General features: G+C 45.0%; 1 protein-coding gene across 1 annotated transcript in view; it reads left to right on the top strand.

Moving 5' to 3' along the window:
- The window catches only part of LOC121284434 (copper-transporting ATPase 2-like), a 144,545-nt gene that overhangs the window by 57,466 nt on the left and 68,379 nt on the right, over positions 1-18,700 (top strand). Inside the window, exons 2-3 of the mRNA XM_041199895.1 lie at positions 1,538-2,765; positions 10,647-10,916. Coding sequence (XP_041055829.1) covers positions 1,538-2,765; positions 10,647-10,916 — 1,498 coding nt within the window. The remainder of the gene's footprint in view (positions 1-1,537; positions 2,766-10,646; positions 10,917-18,700) is intronic.

Here is an 18,700-nt window from a genome sequence, read left to right as displayed (position 1 = left end):
CATTCAATCCCTCCACCACCGATCGACAGTAGCAGCAGTGTGTACCACCTACGAGATGCACTGCAGAAATTCACCAAGGCTCCTTTGACAGCAGTTTCCAAACCCACAACCACTACCATCTAGAAGGAACAAAAACAGAAATACCTGGAAAATCTCAGCAGGTCTGGCAACATCGGCGGAGAAGAGCAAAGTTAACGTTTCGAGTCCTCATGACCCTTCCACAGAACTAAGTAAGATAGGAAAGGGAAGTAATTTGTTAGCTGTGGCATACTTTGGGATGTCCTGAGGTCATGAAAAATGTTAAATAAATGCAAATTATTTCATCCTTTGTTAGCACAAAGGAAACCAAATTCTCCTCGGTACATGTATATTGTCGGTGATCAGTCAACTGCAGCTATCAGACCACAGAAGCAGAATAAGTTATGGTGTGCATGCGCACATAAATACCAGATCAGTAGACATCTTTCAAAAATGGTTAGTCCAACACAACTTATACTTTTAAAAAGGAGTTGGAAAATTTTGATTTTGAAGAGTCAGAGGCTATGAACATGGATAAGTGCTTTAATTAGTGTGTATGACCTTACCTGAGGGACTAAATATTTCTTGTTTCATGTCTGTTTTGAGATTAACTTTGAAATTAGTACTCTACTGCACAATATTAATACTCTTAATTTACAGTTAAACACTCGTAGGCTTTGCTCATACTTTGACCCCTTATGATAAATGTGAAGCAATTTTGTACCCAGATTTACTTTAATATTTGTTTTTTTTATTCTATCATGGTACGTGTGCACTCACACAAATCATTTCCTCCCCTTAAATGGTGCAATATTGCAACAAATTAAGGCTGCCAGGCAGTCTGTTTGAAAGAGGAATCAGTTCAAATACAAAAGTGCTGTGTGATTTGTTCAGATATATATCTGATGAACAACTATTAATGGATGGGCTATTCTGGTATGAAACCTTTGTGTACATTTAGGTTTAAAGTCATGTCACATATTTAAGATGTTATATAGAAATATGGTACTGGTACAGTTCTCATGATGATAGAATCACTTAAGTCAGTTTTATAGGATTTATTTATTTAAAAAACTTATCAATCACAACTTTAAAAGGAGTATTTTAAAATTCCCCTCCCCACCCCCAACCAACCCCTGAGGAAATGGTGTGCCAGCAGTTTGTTCTTTTTCATCCTCCGTCCCTACTATTCTAACTAGCCTGAAATCACCCCCACCCTGCCCACTCCCCACATACACCCCTATTTCTTAAATTAAAATGGTCCCTGACAATATATGCCCGACCATGGCCTGACCTCCCACAGATTTTGACTCCTGCTCAGCAGCAGTAATGTCATTTCCACCAGCTTCGGAATGTCAGGATCACTAAAGAGCTTCAGGAGTTAAAATCTCCTGCGGTCTATTCCTCCCACCAAAGCCAGATGGTTTGCCACCCACTTCTCCAAGTTAAAAAAGAAAATTCATTCAAGCTCCTATTTTAAGATTTTTAAAATAACCTAGAATCATTTTATTGTTTTCAGGTGCCTTTGGAGAAACACAATGGTACTCTTGTCTACAGTCCTGCAGACCGAAGTCCTGAATCCTTGCGGTGTGGCATTAATAATGTTGGATTTGAAGCCAGCCTGAGTGAATTATTCCCTCTACCAGTTGGTATCAGCACTGCACATATCAATATTGTGGGCATGACTTGCCAATCATGTGTGCAGTCAATAGAGGGCCAGATTTCTAAAGAGAAAGGTATTGTTAGCACTAAGGTATCTCTCAAATATAATAATGCATTGGTAAAGTATATACCTACAATAATCAGTAGTCAGCAGATACGTGAGGTGATTAATGACATGGGCTTCGAAGCATCTCTCACTAATCAAAATGGATCTTCACTTGAGAGGATGATTCCTTTACCAGTTGAAGTTATGGTGAAGATGAAAGTGGAAGGCATGACATGCCGCTCATGCGTTAGCAAAATTGAAGGCAAAATTGGCAAATTACAAGGTGTAAACAGAGTTAAGGTCTCCCTTAACAAACAGGAAGCAACTGTTGTATACCAGCCTCGTGTGATTCAACCAGAAGAGCTCAAAAACCAAATTAATGATTTGGGTTTTCAAGCCACGATCAAGAGCAGACCAGCTTCTCTGAAACTGGGTGTGATCAAATCTACTCATTCTCAGGATAGAATAAGAAATAAAACCTTGACATCCAACAACAAAATGACAAGCAAATTCATGACAGTGGCTCTCCACGTAGAGGGAATGCATTGCAAATCTTGTGTTGCTAATATTGAAGGAAATATCAAAGAGCTCCCAGGTGTACAGAGCATCATGGTGTCTCTGGAGAACAAAAAGGTTGTTGTGAAGTATGATTCAATTTTGACTAATCCAGCATCATTAAAATTGGAAATTGAAGCTTTACCACCAGGGAATTTTAAAGTTTATCTTCCAGCTGATGTGGAAATGAAAAATGTGACTTCATCATCAATTCCAGTTACACCCTTACTACATCAACCAAACTATGATAATGAAATGCACTCTCAAATGACAACCAGCATTGCAGTAATTAACATCAGAGGAATGACATGTCATTCTTGTGTACAGTCTATAGAGGGCATGATTTCCCAACTGAAAGGTGTAAAATATGTCAAAGTATCACTGGCCAAAGAGAAGGGGATGATCCACTTTGACCCAGCACTGACAAACTCTGAGGAATTGAGAGCTACGATAGATGAGATGGGATTTGTTGCCTCTTTATCTGGTAGGGGAATAACACTACTTTTTTTCCTCCTCAACATTTGGAACAATATTCACATTCGGTGTTATAAACAGAAAGATTTACAGGAAGAGGTAATTTGGCCCATTGTGACTGTGTAGTCTAAAAAGAGAGCTATCCAGTCGAGTACGACCTTCGAGATCTTGGTCCGTAGCCCTGTGGTTTACAGCAACTGAAGTGCATATCAAAGTATTGTATTCTAAATGCAATGAGGGTTTCCACCTCTGCCACACTTTCTGGCAGTGAATTGCAGACTCCTACCAACTTTTGAGTGAAAAAATCACAACTCCCCTCTAGTCCTCCTACTTTAGATCTGTGCCCCCTAGCTATTGACCTTTCTGCTAACAGGTCCTTCTTATCCATTGTAGATCCCTCAATGTTGTACATCTCAATTAAATCTTCCCAACTGTGTACAGTGCTTTAACTACGGTCAAACTCGTGTTTCATATAATTCTAGCATAACCTCCCTGCACTTGTTCTCTGGGCCTTGACTAATAAAGGGAAGTATCCCATATGTTTTCTTGATCACCTTATCTACCTGTCCTAGGGATCTGTGGGCATGCAATCTGAGGTTAAGACCATAAAACGTAGGAGCAGAAGTAGGCCATTCAGCCAGTCGAGTCTCCTCTGCCATTCAATGAGATCATGTTCTAGACTTCTAAGTATCTATCATAAATTCTGCATTTTCTTGCATTGTTTGTCCTCCCCAAATACCTCACTTCACACTTCTCCAGATTGAATACCAGTTGACACTTTTCTCTATGCACTTGACCAGTCTGTTGATAACTTTCTGCATTCTACAGCTTTATTTTATTTTATTCTTTCATCGGATGTGGGCATCGTTGGCTAGGCCAGCATTTATCACCTATCCCTAGTTGCTCTTGAGAAGATGGTGGTGAGTTGCCTTATTGAAGCGATGTGGTCCATGTGGTGTAGGCGCACCCACGGTGCTGTTAGGAAGGGAGTTCCAGGATTTTGACCCAGCAACAGTGAAGGAATGGTAATATAGTTCCAGGATGCTGTGTGACTTGAAGAGGAACTTGCAGGTAATGGTGTTCCCATGCACCTGCTAACTTCTAGGTGATGGAAGTCACAGGTTTGGAAGGTGCTGTCGAAGGAGCCTTGTTGAGTTGCTACAGTGCATCTTGTAGATGGGAGACACTGCTGCCATTGTGCGTCAGTGTTGGGGGGAGTCATTGTTTAAGGTGATGGATGGGGTGCCAGTCAAGCTGGCTGCTTTAACCTGGATGGTGGTGAGTTTCTTGTGTTGTTGGAGCTGCACTCATCCAGGCAGGTGGAGAATATTCCACCACACTCCTGGCTTGTGCGTTGTGGATTGTGGATAGGCTTTGGTGAGTCCTGAGGTGAGTTACTCTCTGCAGAATTCCCAGTTTCTGACCTGCTTTCACAGCCACAGTATTTACATGGCTAGTCCAGTTCAGTTTCTGGTCAATGGTAACCCCCAGGATGTTGATAGTGGGGGATTCGGTGATGGTACTGCCATTGAACGTTAAGGTAAAATGGTTAAATACTCTCTTGTTGGAGATATTAATTGCCTGGCACTCGTGTGGTACAGATATTACTTTCCACCTATTAGCCCAAGCCTGAATATTGTGCATGTCTTGCTGTAAATAGACAAGGATTGCTTCAGCATTTGTGGAGTCTCGAATAGTGAACATTGTGCAATCGTTTGCAAACATTCCGACTTCTGATCTTATGATGGAAGGAGGATCATTGATGAAGCAGCTGAAAGTGGTTGGGCCTTGGACATCACCCTGAGGAACTCCTGCAGCGATGTCCCAGGGCTGAGAAGTTTGACCTCCAACAACCATAGCTATCTTCCTTTGTGTAAGGCTGTAATGAAGTCAAGAGCTGAGTGACCTTGGTGGAACCCAAACTGAATGTCAGTGAGCAGGTTATTGCTGAGTAAGTGCCGCTGGATAGCACTGTAAATGACACCTTCCTTCACTTTGCTGATGATCAAGTGTGGACTGATGTGGCGGTAATTGGCCAGGTTGGATTTGTTCTCCTTTTTATGAACAGGGCATACCTGGACAATTTTGCATGTTGCCATGCAGATGTCAGTGTTGTGGCTTTACTAGAACAGCTTGGCTAGGGGCGCAGCAAGTTCTGGAGCACAAGTCTTCCATACTATTGGCGGAATGTTGTCAGGGCCTATATTCAGTGCCATCAGCCATTTCTTGATATAATGTGGAGGGCATCAAATTGGCTGATGGACTGGCATCTGTAATGCTGGAGACCACAGGAGGAGGCTGAGATGGATCATCCAACTGGTACTTTTGGCTGAAGATGGTTGCAAATAATTCAGCCTTGCCTTTTGCACTGATGTTCTGGGCTCCCCCATCATTGAGTATGGGGATATTTGTGGAGCCTCTTCCTCTTTTTCGTTGTTTAATTGTCCACCATCATTGATGACTGGATATGGCAGGACAGCAGGGCTTTGATCCGATCCATTGGTTGTTGGATCATCTTGCTCTGTCCATCACTTGCTGCTTCTGCTCTTTAGCATGCCAGCAGTCCTGTGTTTTAGCTTCACCAGGTTGACACCTCATTTTTAGGTATGCCTGGTGCTGCTCCTGGCATGCCCTCCTGCACTCTTTATTGAACTGGGGTTGATCCCCCACCTTGATGGTATTGGTAGAGTGGAGGATATGCCGGGCCATGAGGTTACAGATTGTGGTTATATATAATTCTGCTGCTGTTGATGGCCTGCCCACAGCGCTTCATGGTTGCACAGTTTTGATTTACTAGGTATGTTCAAAACCTATCCTATTTAGCACAGTTGCAGTGCCAACAGATTTATGGTTTCCAAGACGGAAAGGTCTGTGCGGTGGTCACACTTACCAATATTCTCATGGACAGATGCATCTGCGACAGGTAGATTGGTGAGGACAAGATCAAGTAGGATTTTCCCTCTTGTTGGCTCCCTCCCACCTTCCGCAGAGCCAGTCTAGTAGCTATGTCCTTTAGGACTCAGCCAGCTCGGTCAGTAGTGGTGCTGCCGAGCCACTCTTGGTGATGGCCACTGAAGTCCCCCACCCAGAGTATATTCTGTGCCCTCACCACCCTCAGTGCTTCTTCTGATTGGTGCTCATGGAGGAGTACTGATTCAGCAGCTGAGGGAGGGCAGTAGGTGGTAATCATGAGACTTCACGGGGTCAGGAGTCAATGTTGAGGACTGCCAGGACAACTCCTTCCCGACTGTATACCACTGTGCCGCCACCCTTGGTGGGCCTGCAAGTAGCGGTTTGATACAACTTAGTGGCATTTCAGAGGGTGTGGTTCTGGAGTCACATGCAGACCAGACCAGGTAAGGATGGCAGGTTTCTTTCAAATGTGAACCATTTGAGTTTTTATGACAATGGTTGTGTGGTCACCATTTCAAATTCCAGATTTTTAAATTGAATTTAAATACCACCAGCTGCCCTGGTGGGATTTGAACCTATGTCCCCCAGAGCACTACCCTGGGCTTCTTGTCCACTGACATTACCACAAAGGCGCCTCCTGTCCACTGACATTACCACTAAGGCGCCTTCTCTCCCTTATTCTCATGACCAGAACTTGAAAAAATGTATATACATTTCTGGAAACGGAAGGGTGAAATGGAGCGCAGCTATTTCTCGCTCAAATTCCGCCTCAGTCGCGAACGGGTTCCCAAAAGGCGGGATTTTTAAACAGCATTTCTACGCGTGCGCATCCGGATCAGAATGGCGCGCGCGTGACTAGATCTCGTGCATTCCGCGTGATCAAGTGCCCACGGGACCTGGATTTCACGCATGTGTAGAGCGGGCAGGAGCCGGGCGCACGCGCAGACACCAGAAGCACCGCCCACTGGTTGAACGTTGCTCTGTGCCTCAATCGCTACGTGATGACGCAATGCGTCAGTCACGTGGTGATGTCTAACTAGTGGTTCTGAAGTTTGTATTTGAGCGGGTGAGAAAATTCCGGAGAGTCGGCAGCATGGCGCAGAAAGAAGGATTGGGAGAACCGGGTTCGTGCAAACATAGAACATAGGACAATGGGGGGAGAGGGAGAGAGACTGAGAGTCAGCGAGGGAGATGCACGCGTTAATCCCACCCACTCACTGGGCCCTCAGTCCCCCCCCTCGCACCCACTGAGCTCCCCCTCTCCCTTTGCCCCCACTCCCCACACCCCGTTCCGCGGCACAGGCCCTCCCCCACACTGCTCTTTGCCTCCCTCCCCATTTCCCAATTTGTTTACCACCCACTCCCCAGTCACTGATCTGCGCCCCCCCCACCCCAATGAACTTCCCTCTCACTGATTCTCCCCCATATCAGTAGCAACAAAGTTGTACATTATCATAACTTGTACCTCACCTCTCATTCTATCAATACCATCAAGCCTAATTCAATGAGTGTATGAGAGTGTGGCAGGAGCAGCATCCGGGATATCTAAAAATGAGGTGCCAATCTGGGCGATGCAGGTATACGTGTATGCTGACCATTGAAAGCAGCAATCTGTGGGCGGAGCTAAGTGACCCCATAACTGGATGGAGGAGCCCAGCATGTTAGTGTGAACAATACAACTGAAAAGTTTGCAACCATTTTCAGCCAGAAGTGCCAAGTGGAATATTGCTTGCCTCCTATCAGGTGCCTCGCATCACAAATGCCAGTCTTCAGCCAATTTAATCAGTTCTCTGTAATTTTGTTTATTCATTCGTGGGATGAAGGCGTCACTGTCTAGGCCAGCATTTATTGCCCTTGAGAATGTGGTGGTGAGCTGCCGCCTTAAACCACTGTAGTCCATGTGGTGTAGGTACACCCAGAGTGCTGTTGTGGACGGTTTTCCAGGATTTTGACCCAGTGACAGTGAAGGAATGGCAATATATTTCCAAATCAGGATGGTCAGTGGCTTGGAGGGGAACTTCCAGGTGGTGGTGTTCCCATGTGTCTGCAGCCCTGTCCTTCTAGATGGTAGCAGTCGTGGGTCTGGAAGGTGCTGTCTAAGGTGCCTTGGTGAGCTGCTGCAGTGCATTTTGTAGATGGTTGGAGCAGGCTGCTCCTACCACTGTGTGTCAATGGTGGAAGGAGTGAATGTGGATGGGGTGCCAATCAAGTGGGCTGCTTTGACCTGGGTGGTGTTGAACTTCTTGAGTGTTGGAGCTGCACTCATCCAGGCAAGTGGAGTGTATTCCATCATGCTTCTGACTAGTGCCTTGCAGATGGTGGACAGGCTTTGGCAAGTCAGTAGCTGAGTTACCTGCAACAGGATTCCTAGCCTCTGTCCTGCTCTTGTAGGCACTATTATTATGGCTAGTCCATTTCAGTTTCTGGCCAATGGTTACCCCCGGGATGTTGATAGTGGGGGATTCAGTGATGGTAATGCCATTGAATGTCAAGAGGGTTGGGGGGTGGGGGGGGGGCGGGGTGCGGGGTTGGTGTGGGGGATGGTTAGATTCCCTCTTGTTGGAGATGGTCATTGCCTGGCACCTGTGTGACACAAATGTTACATGGTATATGAAGAGACAGCTGAGTGCACTGGATGTAGCATTGGTTTGGGCCCAACCTGTAGTGCTGCAGAACTAGCTGCACAGCCAAGTTGTCCCAGTATTCCTACTGGTATCCACCTGACAAAGGTGGGAGTTGCCCAGATGTATCCTATCCACAAAATGTAGGACAAACCTAATCTGGTCAATTACACCTGCATCAGTCTACTCTCAATCATCAGTAAAGCAAAAGAGGGTGTTGTCAACAAAGCGATCAAGTGGCACCTGCTCCTTGATGTTTAGTTTGGGTTCCACCAGGGCTTCTTGGCTCCACACTTCATTACAGTCAAAGTAACTGAATTCAAGAAGTGAGGTGAGAGTGACCTCTCTTGATATCAAAGTGGCACTTGACTCAGTATGGCATCAAGGAGCTGTAGCAAAACTGAAGTCAGTGGGAATCAAGGAGAAAACTTTCCACTGGTTGGAGTCATAACAGCACAAAGGAAAATGCAAAAGGAAAATACTGCAGATGCTGGAATTTGAAACAACCAGAAATGCTGGAAATACTCTGGTCAGGCAATATCTGTGGAGAGAAACAGAGTTAACGTTTCAGGTTAACCCTTCATCAGAATCACTTCTGACAAAGATAAATGGTTGTGTTTGTTGAATGTTAATGACATCAGTTCTGGGACATCACTGCAGGAGTTCCTGAGGGTAGTGTCCGAAGCCCAACCATCTTCAGCAGCTTCCTGAAGTGGGAATGTTCAATGATGAATGTTCAGATTCATTTGAAATTCCTCAGATAATGAAGTAATTTGTGTGCACATACAGCAAGACCTGGACAACATTCAGACTTGGGCATAAATGTCATTTACCACTTAAGTGCCAGGTAATCACCAAATTCAACATGAGAGAATTTAACCATCTCTCCTTGACATTCAACAGCACTATGACCACTGAATACCCTACCACCAACATCTTGAGGATTACCATTGACCAGAAACTTAACTGGACCAGCCACATAAATACTGTAATAACAAGCAGGTCAGAGGCTGGACATTCTGTGGCGAGTAACTCATTTCCCTAACTTCCCAAAACCTGTCAACCTTCTACAAGGCACAAGTCAGGAGTGTGATGGAACACTCCCCACTTGGATGAGTGCAGCTCCAACAACACGCGAAGCTCACCACCATCCCTCCTATGTTTATGGTCCTTTACACTCCGCCTGCTAATCATCACAGCTCCCCCAGCTACTGGCTCTCAGCACCCTCTCCCTAAGCTAACAGAACCATCTCAATCACATACTCCCACCACCCCCTCCCCCACCCATCCCGCTCATAAATCCTACTCCCCTCACAGACCCATCACCCCCATTCTTAGAACCATCCACCCTAGTCATCCAGTAGAAGGGGGAAGATAATGAAGTTTTCCAAAAGAGACCTCCCATAGACACTCACTGGTTGGATACTCCTATGAGGGGAGATACTGAGCTTTTCAAGGCTAACCCAGTTGATTGGAGTAGGCCTGATGTCTGGGCATTCCAGTTAATTGGGTCCCTCACTGGCCGATGGAAAGGGCCAAATGCTCATCCTAGGCAGCTACTCTGGATGCCTGATAAAAGACCTGATTTAATATTGGGCCAGACATTCTTCAGGGGTCCTTGGGCTGCAGGATATTGCTCCCTGAAAGTAGACCTTGTTACACCCAAGTGGGGTGGTAAAATAGCTCTTGTAAAGAGCTCTGATCTGTTACAGGATAAATAAATGCAAGTTTATAAACCGACTGCCGATCTGGTAAGTGGAACAGGCTGTCCTCAGCTGGTTTCTGGCTGGAAGGAGTTTTGAGAGGGTCTTATGGGAGGGAAAGATGAAGCTCAGAATAAGGTTGTGGAGAATTTTCCTTGTGAAGCCTGGAGTTATGCTCCCTCTTCTTGATCCGATAAAGGAAAGTTTTTCAGTTACCTGGAGGGCCTCTTCATCCTTCCTACCGGCAATGAATCTGTTCCAGACTCGTGGAAACCATGGTGGTCTCCCCACTCAGGTGTTGGTTAAGATACAGTGGAGTCCTATTGTCCTAGGATCCTGATTAGAAATTATGGGTAAGACTCCTGCATGACCCCGACGGGCATCCATTGGGTCCTCTACCAAAACTAGTGCTGTCAAAATCAGAGATTAGCAGTAATGGAGTGGAAAATGGGATTGCACACTTTTATGCTAAACCACTTTGCCCCTGCCTAGAAAGCAGGGATAAATTCTCCTTAAGATTAATTTACCAAAATTCTGTGGCATTTTCTTGTTCCTGAGAATTCATATAAATTGTTTCTTGTCATAAAAGATTTTGAGAGAAAGCAAGATACTGACAGTCTTTGATCTTCGGCATTTATTTCCCTTGGAATATAGATGTTGGTAGCATGTGTGAGTCTACTTCAGTCATTTCAAATGAACCCTTGAGGCATTCCACACATACCAAAGAAGAAGTACTTGCTGTAAGGAAGAAAAAAGTATTCCCTTCCAGTGATCATATCGTTGAGTTTCTACCTCCCAAGTCCAACCCAGATGACCAAAATAATGAAGCACCAGCCACAACAGCAAAGTGTTTCCTACAGGTTACTGGTATGACTTGTGCCTCTTGTGTTGCCAATATTGAAAATAATCTTCAAAAAGAAGAAGGTGAGTAATGTTTTTATGCTGTATTTTGTGATTCATACCATCAGTCTAAATAGTTATGGAAACTTTTTTCTTGCAGCTGAAGAAGAAACTAATGTGTTAGGTTTAAAACATATCTACCTCAGAATTTCTGTTACATCTGTCACATTGTACTTGCCATGGGGGTACATTTGGCAAATTGGCTGTACTGTCACTTCTATTCAGAAATTCATGACTCAAACTCCACTCCAGGATACAATTACATAATCTTGTGTAATACTTAAGCATGGTGCTGACGGAATGCTACATTGTCAAGTGTGCTGTCCTTTGGCTGAGATGTTAAATTGAGGCTTGGTAAATTAGGTATACACACAATATCCTATGAGACTCTTGCGAAAAGAGCAACTACGCTCTCCAAGCATCCTTATTAACAATTATTCCAAAAAGAATATCATGAAACAGGTTATCTGGTCCTATATTTGATTGATGTTTGCTGGATTTTGGACAATTTAGCTTCAGTATTTATCTGCAAAGCAACATTATCTTGTAAAGGTTATTTTGTAGTCAGTTGGTGAAGGAACAGAGCTTGCCATTCACTGTGCTGACAGCTGCTCACAAAGTTCTCTCAGGTTTCGGAGCAGAAACTTGCTGTATTATGGCATGAAGCTCTCTATAGAGAATCTGTGATGCCTATGAGCAGAGCAAGAAATAGCAAGGCACTTCGACCAAATAAGATTGAAGAATCCTCACCGAGCCAGGCAGAGTCTAAACTTGGAAATATATTAGATTTAAATCATTTTGTAGAACAGGGGTTCCTAACCTGTGGGTTGTGACTCCCACCCCCGCCCCGGATGGGGTTGCGAGCAGCCCCTCCTCCAAGCAGCAATGGCAAGTGTGGAGAGGAGACTGCCCAGTCTGGAGGCACTGATGGGACAATTTCGCCAAATGCCATGGGCCGGATGGTGAGCCCAAGGTGCCCTTTAACTTCAGAAATGACTTTTAGTGGCAAGTACTGAGCAGGCCTGGGATGTTTGTACACCGACTTGACACATATGGAGGGCAGCAGAGACTGCATCCAGAATGCGGGAAAACCAGGAGGTCGTGCAGCTGAGTCGGGAAGGTGAGTGACTTCAAACTTTTCCATGTTCACGCTCATGTCTGTCTGTTGTACAGGCTGTTAACCCTAGGATAGAGACACTGCTTTGTAGATACTGGGGCAGGGAAAGAGGGACTGGTGTATGTTTGTGCGCCCGTGTCCATGTGTGTGTGTTTCTTTGGGGTAGAAGAGATTAGGAAGGTGGAATGCTGAGTAAGCGAGTGGGAAGAGGGGCTTGTTTGTGTGTGAGGGAGGTTGGGAAGAGGGGCTGCTGAGTCTGGGTATGTAAGGGAAGACCACAAGACATAGGAGCAGAAATTAGGCCATTCGGCCCATCGAGTCTGCTCTGCCATCCAATCATGGCTGATAAGTTTCTCAACCCCATTCTCCCGCCTTCCCCCCATAACCTTTGATCCCCTTACCAATCAAGAACCTATCTCTCTCAGTCTTAAATACACTCAATGACCTGGCCTCCACAGCCTTCTATACCAATGAATTCCATAGATTCACCACTCTCTGGCTAAAGAAGTTTCTCCTCATCTCTGTTCTAAAAGGTTTTCCCTTTACTCTGAGGCTGTACCCTCGGGTCCTAGGCTCTCCTACTAATGGAAACATCTTCCCCACATCCACTCTATCCAGGCCTTTCAGTATTCTGTAAGTTTCATTCAGATCCCCCTAATCCTTCTAAACTCCATCGAGTATAGACCCAGAGTCCTCAAACGTTCCTCATATGTTAAGCCTTTCATTCCTGGGATCATTCTCGTGAACCTCCTCTGGACCCTCTCCAGGTCCAGCACATCCTTCCTGCGATACGGTGCCCAAAATTGCTCACAATATTCTAAATGTGATCTGACCAGAGCCTTATAAATCCTCAACAGCACATCCCTGCTTTTATAGTCTAGTCCTCTCGAAATAAATGCCAACATTGCATTTGCCTTCCTAACTACCGCGTCAACCTGCAAGTTAACCTTAAGAGAATCCTGGACTAGGACTCCCAATTCCCTTTGCACTCCAGATTTCTGAATTCTCTCCCCATTTAGAAAATAGTCTATGCCTCTATTCTTCCTACCAAAGTGCATGACCTCACACTTCCCCATGTTGTACTCCATCTGCCACTTCTTTGCCCATTCTCCTAACCTGTCCAAATCCTTCTGCAGCCTCCCCCGCCTCCTGAATACTACCTGTCCCTCCACCTATCTTTGTATCATCTGCAAACTTAGCCAGGCTGCCCTCAGTTTCTTCATCTAGATCATTAATGTATAAAGTGAAAAGTTGTCCCAAAACTGACTCCTGCGGAACTCCACTAGTCACCGGCCGCCATCCTGAGAAGGACCCCCTTATCCCCACTCTCTGCCTCCTGCCAGACAGCCAATCTTCTATCCATGCTAGTATCTTGCCTCTAACACCATGGGCTCTCATCTTACTGAGCAGCCTCCTGTGCGGCACCTTGTCAAAGGCCTTCTGGAAGTCCAAGTAGATAACATCCATTGGCTCTCCTTTGTCTAACCTGCTCATTACCTCCTCAAAGAATTCTAACAGATTTGTCAAGCATGACCTCCCCTTGATGAAACCATGCTGACTTTGCCCTATTTTACCATGCATTTCCAAGTATTCTGAAATCTCATCCTTAATAATGGACTCTAAAATCTTACCAATGACCAAGGTCAGGCTAATCGGCCTGTAATTTCCGATCTTTTGCCTCACTCCCTTCTTAAACAGGGGGGTTACATTAACGATTTTCCAGTCCTTTGGGACCCTCCCTGACTAGTGATTCCTGAAAGATCACCACTAACGCCTCCACTATCTCTTCAGCTATCTCCTTCCGAACTCTGGGGTGTAATCCATCTGGCTCAAGTGATTTATCCACCTTCAGACCTTTCAGTTTTCCTAACACCTCCTTGGTAATGGCCACCATACTCACCTCTGCCCCCCGACTCTCTTGAACTTTGGGGATGTCACTTGTGGCTTCCACTGTGAAGACTGACGCAAAGTACCTATTCAGTTCCTCCGCCTTTTCTTTGTTCCCCACTACTACTTCTCCAGCGTCATTTTCCAGCAACCCAGTGTCCTCTTTTGCCTGTCTCTTACCCTTTATATATCTAAAAAAAACTCTTGCACTCTTCTTTTATATTACTGGCTAGTTTACCCTCATATTTAATCTTCTCCCTCCTTATTTCTTTTTTAGTTGTCCTCTGTTGGTCTTTGTAGGCTTCCCAATCCCCTGGTTTCCCACTGCTCTTTGCCGCATTGTATGCTTTCTCTTTAGCTTTTATGTTGTCCCTGACTTCCCTTGTCAGCCATGGTTGCCTCGTCCTCCCTTTAGTATGCTTCTTCCTAGGGATGAATTTTTGCTGTGTCTCCCAAATTACTCCCAGAAACCCGTGCCATTGCTGTTCCACTGTCTTTCCTGCTAGGATCATCTCCCAATCAATTCTGGCCAGCTCCTCCCTCATGCCTCTGTAGTTGCCTTTATTCAACTGTAATACCATTACATCTGATTCCAGCTTTTTCCTCTCAAATTGCAGGGTAAATTCTATCATATTATGGTCACTTCCTCCTAAGGGTTCTTTTACCTTAATCTCCCTTATTAAATTTGCCTCATTACACATCACTTAATCTAGATTTGCCTGTTTCCTAGTGGGCTCCACCACAAGCTGCTCCAAAAAGCCATCTCATAGACATTCCACAAATTCCTTTTCTTGGGATCCACTACCAACCTGATTTTCCCAGTCTACCTGCATGTTGAAATCCCCCATGATCACTGTAACCTTACCTTTCTTATATGTCTTTTCTATCTCCTGGTGTATCTTGTGCCACACATCCTGACTACTGTTCGGAGGCCTGTACATAACTCCCATTATGGTTTTTTTACCTTTGCGGTTCCACAACTCTACCCACATAAATTCTACATAACCTGGCCCTACATCATTTCTTGCTATCGATTTAATTTCATTTCTTACTAACAAAGCAACCCCATCCCCTCTGCCAACCTGCCTATCTTTTCGATTGGATGTATATCCTTGGATATTTAGCTCCCAGTCCTGATCCCCTTGCAGCCATGTCTCCGTAATGCCCACCACATCATACCTGCCAATTTCAATCTGCACCACAAGCTCATTTACCTTATTTCGTATACTGCGTGCATTCAGATACAACACCTTCAGTCCTGTATTTCCCGTCTCCTTTCTCATTGTCATCCCTTTATCTGACGTGCTGGAAGTTAGATTCCTAGCCCTTTCCAAACATTGTCCTATTTTGTGTTCTGGAGACTTTAATAGCTCTCCTGGGCTCTCCTTCCTTTTCAGTTTTTTCATAATTTTCCATGAAGTTGAATCCAGCCCCCCCACGTGCTAACCTGCTGCTTTGTTTCCCGTTTATCATACTTCTTGGAGTTTTACCCTTCCACCCCTCCCACCCACTCTCTAGTTTAAAGTCCTGTTGACCATCTTATTTACCCTTTTCGCTAGAACATTGGTCCCAGATCGGTTCAGGTGGAGACTGTCCCAACGGTACAGATTCCTCCTGTTCCAATACTGATGCCAGTGCCCCACGAAATGGAACCCCTCTTTCCCGCACCACTCCTTTAGCCACGTGTTTACTTCCCTTATTCTTGCGTCCCTATGCCAATTTGCACGTGGCTTGGGTAGTAACCTGGAGATTATAACCCTTGAGGACCTGTTCTTTAATTTAGTTCCTAGTTCCTGATAATCCCCAAACAGGTCCTCTTTCCTAGTCTTATCTATGTTATTTGTCCCGACGTGGACCACAACAACTGGATCCTCCCCCTCCCTCTCCAATATCCTTTCAAGCCGGTCAGAGATGTCCCTCACCCTGGCACTGGGCAGGCAACATATCATGCGGGACTCTCAATCCTGCTTACAAAGGATGCTATCAATTCCCCTAATTATAGAATCCCCTACAACTACCACTTGTCTTTTTCCTCCCCACTATTGAATGGCCTCCTGTGACACGGTGCTGTGATCAGCTGGCTCATCCTCCCAACAGTCCTCTTCCTCATCTACATAGGGAGCAAGTACCTCGTACCTGTTGGACAAGGTCAAGAGCTGAGGCTCCTCTGTTCCTGAACACAGGATCCCTCTACCTGCCTCACTTGCAGTCACACCCTGCTGTCCCTGCCCACTGACTGGATTTGAGGTACTTAATCTACCGGGTGTGACCGCCTCCTGATACAAAGCATCCAGGTAACTCTTCCCCTCCCAGATGTGCCACAGCGTCCGGAGCTCGGACTCCAGCTCATCAATTCTGAGCCGGAGTTCCTCCAGCAACCGACAGATGTGGTCACTGCAGCTCACAATGGGATCTGCCAGCTCCCACATCATACAGCTACAGCACATCACCTGCCCAGCCATCTCTACTTAGATAATTCATTAATTAGCTTTGCGGTGTTTTTTTTTTCATTTGGTGCAGATTTCCTACCAACCAATCAGGTCACAGCTTTCCTGTGACATCACTTTTTTCAGTTTTGGCTTCAGTTACTCTGTGCCCCGAGGTCAACGCTCCGGTGCTCCTCCCTCCGAGTCTGCTCCCTGGAGACAAGGCCGCCATTCCCCAAGGTAAGCTAGATTTATACTCACCACTCCGGTGCTCCTCTCTCCGAGTCTGCCCCCGGGAGACAAGGCCGCGAATCCCCGAGGTAAGCCAAATTTATACTCATCACTCCGGTGCTCCTCCATCCGGGTCTGCTGCCAGGATTTACTCACCAATCAGCTGCTTTTACTTTAAAATCCACTTTCAGAAGGCAGGTCTTGTGTACACCTGAAGGCACTGCCTCTTCCTCTCTCTTTTAAGTTTGAGGAGGAGGGAGTGATGGAAACACTACAGCAATGTAATGTTTGGGGCTATTCCGTTCTTTGACTGTGGGTCCTCTTCAGTTCCCTCCTGAGTCACGGTGGCGGCGATGACTTCTCCGAGAATGCTTCAGTCACGTCTCAACAGCACCCTCTATTGGATGCCCTTCCTCCTGTTGAGTGCAAGAGTCCTTCTCCTCGATTCCCTCCTGAGTTGCGGTGGCTGTGATGATTTCTCCCTGAATGCTTCAGTCACTCCTCACCAGCGCCCTCTGTTGGAAGGGTTGGGAAGATTGTGTGTGTGTGTGTGTGTGTGTGTGTGTGTGTGTGTGTGTGTGTGTGTATGTGTGTGTGTGTGTGTGTGTGTGGTGGGCGGAGAAGGGTGATTATAATAGTGTGTATGGAGGGGAGCTTCACTGAGTCTTCTGTCTCCAGGGAATATAGAGAGCTGGCTGAAAGCTGTGTGAGTACATAAAGTAAGATTTTACCAAGTACTTTATATAAATATAAAAATGTGTTTTAAAAGTAGTTAAATTTTCGTCTATAATATGCAAATTTTAATTACGCATTGAATGTTACTATGCTGCTTTATTGTTGGTTTGTTTTTGCTGGTGTCTAGGGTCTTGTTAATTTTCAAATGTTAAAATGGCATCACGTTAGAAACTAGCTTGGAAAGCACTGCTGTAGAAACGAGAATAAAGATTGGGAAAGAGAGATATGATTGAGAAAGAGAGGAGGCAATTATCACATTGTTAAAAATTAATTTACTCCTGAATGCACCAGCCCTAACTTTCTCTGGTGTCTTCAGTGGAGAACCAGTGGAACAGAACCCTAAATTCACATCATTGCATCTCTTTTAATTATCAGTTTATCTAGGAAGACTGTTACAGTGCTTTTTGTGGAAGATTGGGTATTTCTGACAGCAACATTTTGAATTTCTGCATTTTAATTTGTGTGTGTGGGTGGCAGAACTTGTGTCTAAATTATTCCACAATAATGGTTAGTGTTTCCCCCAGTTATTATTATGAAAGCAAAATCCAGGTTAATGAATACATTTTAAAAGAAAAAGCGGTTTGTTGGCTGTAAAATGTGAAAGGCAATGCTTTTGACAGGTAAGTACGTAAAACCAACTGGAAGGAGAAGCAGCTGGTACAAGCTTCCTTTTTATCTCCATTGGGGATCTCTGGACCTTGTATTGTCACCTCCTGGGCCTTCACTGACTATAGAAATCCTGGTTGGAATGATGCGGTACAAGGCTCTATTACACGCATTACTTGATATTCTCCATTGCACTTCTGCCCAATTTCGGGTGAGATTGCAGAGGAAGATTCCTCACCTCACCGGCCCCTCCACTTCAGATTTTCTCGCATGCTGATAAAATTTCCTTCCCCAGCTTCTCCTCCTTTAGTGAAATTTGGGCTTAAGTTTTCTGCACCCTCTCCATCTCTGGCGGATCACAGGGACTTAGTGCAGTGCAAGGAAGAGCACACAGACTGTAGAAAAGATTTTTCAATTTGCTACACCAGAAAATTCTTGTAGCCTCAATCACTGATCTGTCAGTTTAGTGTTAATATATCCTGCAGGCCTCTTCTTGATCTGAACCTGTACACACCCATCCAACGAAGCCAGTGGGAATAAAAATCAGGTGCGATGTAAAGCAGGCTGCTGATTTGCTGTCATCTGTTTTACCGTATTGCGCTAAGTCAAGAGACACCTCATTCAACTATTGTGAGCAAACTTCTAGCCCAGTAATCATGAACTGGATTCGGATCTAAATCTTAACAATGAAAGGACTTTATTTCACACACTTTTTACATAAGTCATGTGTTGCTGTCATGAATATAAACAGCTTTCCAGACTGTTTTTTGGTTTGTTTTATTTTCCAACTATATTTCTACAAATTG

Source organism: Carcharodon carcharias, chromosome 11 (genome assembly GCF_017639515.1).
Source record: "Carcharodon carcharias isolate sCarCar2 chromosome 11, sCarCar2.pri, whole genome shotgun sequence".
NCBI lineage: Eukaryota > Metazoa > Chordata > Chondrichthyes > Lamniformes > Lamnidae > Carcharodon > Carcharodon carcharias.
Note: the sequence above shows the minus strand (reverse complement) of the source record. Positions and strands in the feature narration are given on the sequence as shown.